The sequence below is a fragment of the Oxyura jamaicensis genome, assembly GCF_011077185.1.
Source record: "Oxyura jamaicensis isolate SHBP4307 breed ruddy duck chromosome 28 unlocalized genomic scaffold, BPBGC_Ojam_1.0 oxy28_random_OJ72993, whole genome shotgun sequence".
Lineage (NCBI taxonomy): Eukaryota > Metazoa > Chordata > Aves > Anseriformes > Anatidae > Oxyura > Oxyura jamaicensis.
Genome location: NW_023304888.1, coordinates 1 through 7,857, shown reverse-complemented (window position 1 = coordinate 7,857; position 7,857 = coordinate 1). Strand labels below are relative to the sequence as shown.

At 71.6% G+C, this 7,857-nt stretch overlaps 2 protein-coding genes across 3 annotated transcripts; both read left to right on the top strand.

The window, feature by feature from the left end:
- Positions 1–60: 60 nt before the first annotated feature.
- DOHH (deoxyhypusine hydroxylase) lies at positions 61–2,205 on the top strand. The gene is made up of 4 exons (XM_035313176.1): positions 61–367; positions 632–708; positions 835–1,072; positions 1,764–2,205. The coding sequence occupies exons 1-4, from the start codon at positions 94–96 to the stop codon at positions 2,072–2,074; spliced, it is 900 nt and encodes a 299-aa protein (XP_035169067.1). The 5' UTR covers positions 61–93; the 3' UTR covers positions 2,075–2,205.
- Positions 2,206–5,568: 3,363 nt separating this feature from the next.
- LOC118158506 (small integral membrane protein 24-like) lies at positions 5,569–7,851 on the top strand. 2 transcript variants are annotated; one of them, XM_035313177.1, is made up of 4 exons: positions 5,569–6,560; positions 7,242–7,359; positions 7,458–7,496; positions 7,626–7,851. In XM_035313177.1, the coding sequence occupies exons 1-4, from the start codon at positions 6,350–6,352 to the stop codon at positions 7,708–7,710; spliced, it is 453 nt and encodes a 150-aa protein (XP_035169068.1). In that variant the 5' UTR covers positions 5,569–6,349; the 3' UTR covers positions 7,711–7,851. The 2 variants fall into 2 exon arrangements, 1 of the variants encoding a protein (XP_035169068.1); XR_004746839.1 differs by having other exon boundaries at positions 6,041–6,564.
- The last annotated feature ends 6 nt before the right edge of the window (positions 7,852–7,857 follow it).

Below are 7,857 nucleotides of genomic sequence, written 5' to 3'. Positions count from 1 at the left end.
CGCCCCCTTCCCTGTGCGCAGGAGCCCGCGGAGAGTGAGCGGAGCCACCGGAGCGGCGCCCGACCGGGTCCCGTCCCCCCCCCCCACCGCGCCATGGTGACCGAGGAGCAGGTGGCCGCCATCGGCCGCACGCTGCTGGACGCGGCCCAGCCGCTGCCCGCCCGTTTCCGCGCCCTCTTCACCCTGCGCAACCTGGGCGGCCCCGCGGCCGTGGCCTGCATCGGCCGGGCCTTCGGGGACGGCTCGGCGCTGCTGAAGCACGAGCTGGCCTACTGCCTGGGCCAGATGCGGGACGAGGCCGCCATCCCCGTGCTGCTCGGCGTGCTGCAGGACACCCGCCAGGAGCCCATGGTCCGGCACGAGGCGGGTACGGTGCCGCGGGAGGGGGGGGGAACGCGCTGAAACCTGGCAGGGGCGAAACCCGCGGCCCCCGGCCGGGGCGGTTGGCTGGGCCTCGCCTCCCCGCGGGCCGTCGCCGTACTCGTTTGTGCGGCCGCGGCGTTTGGGAGGTCGGCGTCAGGCCCGGGGCCTCGCCGCGGGGTGAGGCTCTGCCGGGGAGCGCCGGGGCTCCTCCTCGCCCTGACACCTCCCCGAGACACCGCAGCCGCCTCCTGATGTCTCCTTCCCGCAGGTGAAGCCCTGGGCGCCATCGGGAACCCCGAGGTGCTGGATGTCCTGAAGCACTACTCGGAGGACCCCGTGGTTGAGGTGAGGCTCCGGGGGGGGCAATCCCATGGGGTTCGGAGCGATGCCGGCAGCAGCTCGCTGCTGGGGCGCGCTCCCGGCGCTGCTCGGGGCCGTCCCACATCCAGGGCCGCGTCCTCGTCCCCGCAGGTGGCAGAGACGTGCCAGCTGGCCGTCAAGAGGCTGGAGTGGCTGCAGGAGCACGGGGAGGAGCCAGGCTCCAGCCCCTACCAGTCGGTGGATCCCGCTCCCCCTGCCGAAGAGACGGACGTGGCCAAGCTGCGCGAAGCCCTCCTGGATGAGGCGCGCCCGCTCTTCGACCGCTACCGAGCCATGTTCGCCCTGCGGAACCTGGGCGGCCGCGACGCCGTGCTGGCGCTGGCTGACGGTAAGGGCCCGGCTGGGGCCGCCCGCCCGCTGTCTCCTCTCTGCGGGTTAATCCAGGATTGGCCTCGCCTAAATCCAGAGCTGCACGGCTCCCTGAGCTGCTGCTTCGAGAGCCGCCTTCCCCCCTGCTTGCTCGCAGAGAGGGCGCAGCCCAGAGCTGGTGTGGGATTTGCCGGTCTGAGCTGGAGGTTCCTGGTGCCGGGGACCTGCTTTGTCTGCCCTGGAAGGTCCGCGGCCACCCAGCCTCATCCTGGGCTCTGGAGATTGTTCCGGAGAGGCTGTGAACGTGTCCTGGCCAGGGAGGGGGCAGAGCACAGCCCCGGACTCTTGGTCCCTCTCTGCAGCCCCAGGGCAGTGGACGATGCTCTCCGGCCACCTGGTGCGAGCCGAGGGCATGCCCGTGCCATCGGACGAGCTGTGCAGGGCTCTGGGGCCTTGTCTCACAGCTTCCCAGGCCCGTGGGGCTTCCTCTGCAGCACGGGATGGCTGCTACACACGTGGGGCACTGCATGGCGGGGGGGGCCCAGAGCCCCACGGGTCTGGGGAGAGGCAGCTGCGGGCTCCGAGCCCCATCCGAGCGCCCCACGCCTCCCCCTGCCCTGCGGGCCTCGGGTCGGGGGGCCTCGGGTCGGGGGGCCTCGGGTCGGCGCCCCGGCGAGCTTTGGGGACTGACTCTCGCCTCCTCCCCGCAGGGCTCCAGGCCGGCAGCGCGCTCTTCCGCCACGAGATCGGCTACGTGCTGGGCCAGATGCAGGACGAGGCCTGCGTGCCGCAGCTGACGGCCGCGCTGCGCAGCCGCGCCGAGAGCCCCATGGTGCGGCACGAGTGCGCCGAGGCCCTGGGCTCCATCGCCCGCCCCTCCTGCCTGGAGACCCTGCGCGCCTTCGCCCAGGACGAGGAGCGGGTGGTGCGGGAGAGCTGCGAGGTGGCGCTGGACATGTACGAGTACGAGAACGGCTCCCAGTTCCAGTACGCCGACGGGCTCTGCAAGCTGCAGGCCTGAGCCCGGCCGGGCGCGCCGCCTCCTTGCCCCGGGCGCGCTTCCCCGTCTGCCGGCACGGCTCTGTGCCCGGCCGGCGGAGGCGGAACTGGATTTGCTCTCTGGCACCATTACAGCTGCCTTCTGCATCCAAATCCAGGCTGAGCTGTTACTTGCCCCCTACTCCCCCCCCATTTCCTGGATCTGCCCCTTCCCCTGCCCCCAGCCTGGCTCAGGGTGGAGCGGGTGGGCTCTCGCTGCGTGCCGGAGCCCATCGCGGCGGCTCGGGGCGCGCGGGCTCAGCTTTCCCCGTGTGAGCTTCGCCAGAGGGGTCGGGGCTGGCTTCAGGCGCCCGCTCCTGGAGGTTGGAGCTGTGCAGAGCCTGGGGATTGCCCTCGGTGTTGGTGCGGGGCCGGGGCCCTCCTTCCCTCCGCAGCTGCTGGGGCGCTGGAGGAGCTGCGGTGGGTTTGGCCTCTCCTGTCGGGGCAGGCTGGCTGTGCGCTGCGGCAGCCTTTGCCCTGGGATGGGGCTTGTTCCACGGCCAGGCTTGGAAGATTTGGCCGCGGTTTTTCTTTCTGCAGGGAACGGCATCGCGGGGAGGGCTTACGGGGTGAGGCAGAGCCTGCCCGGACTCCCCCCGTCTTTAAGCAGAGCCGGAGGGCGGCGGCTGCTGCCTGCTGCCAGCACCCAGCACCCAAATCCCCCGGCTGCGCGCGGGGCTGCGAGGAAATCAAGCACCGCCCGTGGGCACCGGCGTGAGCGGAGCCCTGATTCAACACCGTGGGGTCCGGCCCCCTCTGGGGGTCCCTGGGGCTGCCCTCACAACCCGAGGGGGGGGGGGCAGGGTGGGCAAAGACCCCCCCCCATGGGGCGAGCGGTGCCCGGAGCCCTCACGGTGCTGCGGCCTGGGGTGTCCGTACCAGCCTCCTGCTCACAGCACCTCTCCCCTTGACCAAAGTCTCCGTGTGAGTCACTCGGGCTCCATCCTCTCGGTTCCCAAAGCCGCCGCTCCCCCGGTGCTGCGGCGTCCCCGGGGCTTTGTGCCGGGGCAAGGAGGGAGCGGGGAGCCCCAGCGCGGTCCCGGTCTGGTCCAGCCCTGTGGCAGGAGCTCTGTGGCACCGCGATTTTGGTGGCCAGAAGCCAGATGCGGGTGGCGTGGGCGTGACGCAGAGGATGGGGGCCACCAGCGGCCAGACCTCGGTTCCTCTGCGCGGCTGCCGGCCAGCTGCCGGTTTCACACCCGTGCAGAGGCGCCGGCTGCCGTGTGGCTTCTCGCCTCGCCCCCTCCGCCCTGCGCAGACCGCGGCTGGCAGGCGGCTTTGGGGCGGCACCGCCAGGCCTCGGGGCGCCGCCGTGCCCGGCCGTGTCCCCTGTGGGTGCTGGGGTCCGGGACCGTTTCCCCCGTGCCACGCTGTCGGTGCCCCACGGGAGCGCGGGTTTCGGTGTGCCTGGCGCTCCCCGGCGTGCTCGGCCCCGCTTATCGCACCGAGCTGCTCCAACCCTTGCTCCCCGCCTCCCGGCGCTGATTTTCCAGATGTGAATCACGCAGCCCAGGCAGGAGCGATGCCAAATTTTTGCCTCTGCTCTCCCCCATTCCCCCCCCCCCCCCAATCTCCTCCTGCCTGCCTGCAAAAAACCTCAACTCCTCCGAATGCCTTTTAAGCCTGAATTGGAACGAAAGCGGCATTTTTGTGGCCGGGATCTGGCCCGGGCGCAGCAGAGCCGGGACGTGCGTGGGGAGGAGAGCCTGGGCACCGAGCCCTGCCTTGGCACTGGCTCCGGCGCGGGCATCGCAGGCAGCTCCGTCCCTCCCTGGCGATCCCACCCTGGGGAAGGGATTGGGGTTTTTCCAGGACTTTTGGGCACTCGGTGCTGGAGGGGGGCCGGGGGGGCCGGGGTTCTGCAGGCCCCCTCCTGGCCGCCAGCCCCGGTGCTGAGGGCATCGCATGCGGGCGGCGCTGGGCCCCGTCCAGGGCTTGGTGCCGTCTGCCTGGGGGATTCGGGGCCTGCAGGGGGATTTATTTGGGGGGGGGGCAGGGGGGTGAGCCGGGGGCATCCCTCCCCTCCCTGCCTTTGGGGACTCCCCAGCTGCAGCCGATTCCCCGCTCACAAGGGGACGCGGGTGCACGCAGCGCCACGTGAGGGGGGGATTTTGGGGACCCCCCCCCCGAGCCACCTTGGACACTTCTTGCCCCCCCCCATGCTGAGCTCGCCCCGGCTGTGCCCGGATTACCGGCGCTAAGCTCCTTCCCGCGGCTGCTCTGTCCTCCGTGCCGGCGGGCGAGCGGCTCCCTGAGCACAGGGGGCATGGGGGCCGTGGGGGAGCCTTGGGGACCCTGATGCCGCTTGTCCCCTGCGTCCCCCCGCGTGGCAGAGGTTCAGGGGGCTCTGGGCCGGGGCACGGGGGGAGCCTGGCGATGGCCCTGCCGGGGGGCGCCGTGCCGCGGCACCTGCTGCAGTCCCCCCCCGAGGAGGACGGGGTGCTCTACGTGGAGTACAAGCCCCCCGCCCTGGACAGCATCCGCCTGCCCCGCTACGTCGTCTACCTGGTGATGGCGGCCAGCCTGGTGCTGGTGGTGGCGTACGCCATCGTGGGCCACCTCATCAAGGACCTGGTGCACGACTTCGCCGGTGAGTCCTTGGGAGGGGGGGCACGGCGCTGAGGTCCTCATGGGGCTGGCTGGGGGGCGAGGGGGTCCCTAACCGGCCCAGAGGGGAAACGGGGCGCTGGGGACGCTGGGGCACGGGGCAGGACCCCGCCGGCCAAAGGGGCGAATTTTTCTCCCCAGATAAATGCAGGATGAGGCCTGGTGTGCACAGGTCGGGTTTTGGCTGCATTGCTCTGGGGCTCGGGACCCCCCGGGGGACACCGCAGTGGGGGCGCGCTGCCCACGGCCCCGTCTTTGTCCCCGCAGATTGGGCGTTCGGGCCCAAGCCGGAGGAGGAGAAGTCGGTGATGGGCGAGGGCGGCGTGCTGGAGGTGGAGTGGCCGGAGGAGGACGGGGCGCTGCCGGAGGAGAGGCCGCAGGGAGAAGGTGCCGGCGCACTGCCCGGCATGGACATCCCGCTGGGGCTGCTCTCCACCGCCCCGCGCAGCTCCATCTCCTTCGCCGACCCCCAGAAGAGGTTTTTCTAGGGGGGGACCCCGCTGCGAAGCCCCCCGTGTCCCCTCACCGCGGCTCCGTCCCCGTCCCCCCGCACCGCCGTGGTGCCAACGCGCGCAGCTCGGGGCTGCCATCGCGCTGCACCCCAACAACCCCCCCGCTCCCCGTCCCGCTGGGGCGCCCCGACCTTGGCCCATCGGCAGGGGTGCACGCGGGTGTGGGACGGGCACGGCCACACGGCCACGCTGGGGGGGTGCAGACACAGATGCGCCCCCGGGCATGGGCGCAGACCCTCGGGGCGCAGGCACGCACACGCGGAAACCCGGGCGCACGCCGCTGCACGGGAGCGCGGGTGTGCGCAGACACACGGAGATGCCCGGACAGACACAGACAGATGGACGGGCAGCGTGCTGAGGGTGGGTTTGGCCCCTGCCAGAGCCAGGCCCTGCAGGATGGGGCAGGGCTCGGCAGCACCCGTGGTGCCCCCAAAGACGATCTGAGCGGGACCGAAGCACCCACGAGCCTCTGGGAGGGGGCAGCGTGAGCGGGGGCTGCTCCGTGCAGACCCCAACCCTTAAAGCAAGGCGGGGCCTGGACCCCCCCCAGCCCTTCGCTGGGGACCCTGTCCCCACGTCCCCAGGGATTCTTCGCCCCCTCGGGGGTTGCAGTGGGAGGGGGTCCCGACGGCGCCCACCCATGGGTGCTGCCCCCCCTCTGTTTTCTCCCGAGGATGGAGCGAGGCAGAGCGGAGCCACCCGCGGCCGCTGCCAAGGTCTCGGTGATAAGGGCATTAATCTTTACCCGGTTATGGCACCTGGCACTCCCCGGGCACGTGGGGGGCAGTGGGGAGAGATGAGCCCCCTCTGTCCGTCCGTCCAGCCCCCCACCCCCCCGTCCCTCTGTCCGTCTGCACCCACCGGGCAGATCCTGCCCCTGCTGCGTGAAGCCGCTCTTCCAAAACGACACCGACAAGCCCCAAATCTGCCTCTTCTCCACCCAAAACTGCGCTGCTCCCATGCTGCCCGGGGGGCACCCCCCCCAGCTGCTCCCAGTCCGCCCAGTCTCCCCAGTGCCTGCGGTGCTGTTCCCGTGGTGCTGTGACTGGGGGTCCCGGTGGGTGCTGGGGGCCCGAGGGTGCTGGTGGCGGAGTGGGGCGGAGGTGCCACCACCCGGGGGTTAAGGGCACCGCGTTGCCATGGCACTTGGTGGCACTTGTCCTCCTGAGCCCAATAAAAGCCGCCCCTTGGCCCCGGGTGCAGGGAGCGGTGCCGCGCGCGCTGGGAGACGAGCGCCCGCCTCGGGGTGCAGGATCGGGCCCCTCCGCCACCCCGCGATGCCGAGGTCCCCGCAGCCCCTGGGGCTGCTGCTCCTGCTCGCCCTCGCTGCCACCGCCCGGGGACAGGAGGGTAAGTGCCACCGGCACCCCGCTGCCCTCCCCAGTATGACCAGTCTGCCCAGTGCCTTGAGCACTGGCACTGCGGCAGCAGCCGTTCTGGGGGCAGAGCAAGAAAATTTGGGGGCCACTGCTCCACCCCGTGCCAGGCGCCCCGTGCTCACACGGGGACAGGTTGGCTGTGGCGGGGGTGGCTTTGTCACCGGGCCTCAGCACCCCAGTGTCCCCCAGTGCCAGGCTCAGGACCCCGTGTCCTGAGCTGGAGGGTGCTGTCCTCTGCGGCACGGGGCTCCCCTGAACCTGTCCCTGTCCCCATTCCCATTCCCACCCCTGTCCCTATTGCTGTTCCTGTCCCCATCCCTGTCCCTGTCCTTGTCCCTGCCCTCACTGCTGTTCCCATCCCCATCCCTGCCCCTGTTGCTGTCCCTGTCCCCGTTGCTGTCCCCGTCCCCATCCCTATCCTTGCCCCAATTGCTCTGTCCCCATCCCTGTCCCCATCCCCAACCTCGCTGCTGTCCCTGTCCCTATTCCTATTGCTCTGTCCCCATCCCTGTCCCTGTCCCCATCCCATCCCTCTCCTTGTCCCTGTCCCCGTCCCCATCCCCATCGCTGTCCCCATGCCCCCGCTGCCCCGTCCCCGTTCCTCCTGCTCCGTCCCCGTCCCCACGGCTGTCCCCGTCCCGGTGCCTTGCAGCCACCGGCTCCAAGCAGTGGCAGCCCTGGCTCATTGGCCTCACGGCCGTCGTCGTCTTCCTCTTCATCGTCTTCGTGATGCTGCTCGCCAACCGCTTCTGGCAGCTCAGGATGCGCAGGTGGGCCCGGGGGGGGGCACAGCGCCCTTCGGGGGCAGGGTGCCGGGGGCGGGGAGGGCCCCGTGCTGACGCCGCGTCCCCTTCGTGTCCCCTCGCAGGAAGCGCGGAGCCCCCGAGGAGCCGCAGGCGATCGGCAGGTACCAGCCCAGCCCAGCCCCCGCCCCAGCCCTGCCTCAGTTTCCCCTCTGGGGGGTCCCACGCGTGGGAGCGGGGGGTGGCGGAAGGGGGCAGCTGCCTGCTGACGCCCCCCCCCCCCGTCCCCGCAGGCTGGAGAAGGCCGCCTACAGCAACGCGGCCGCCGACAGGGACAGCGACGACGAGCAGGAGCGCCACAAGGCCACGTCGCTGTGACACGCGTGGGTTGCGCTCCGGCCCGCCCGCCACCGCGGATCCGCGCCGGGTTTTGCGGAGCGCCGAGTGCCGAACGGCCCCGGCTGACGGCAAAGCCCGGCCTGGATCCCGGCACCGCGGGAATGGATCGGGAACGGCGCCCCCCCC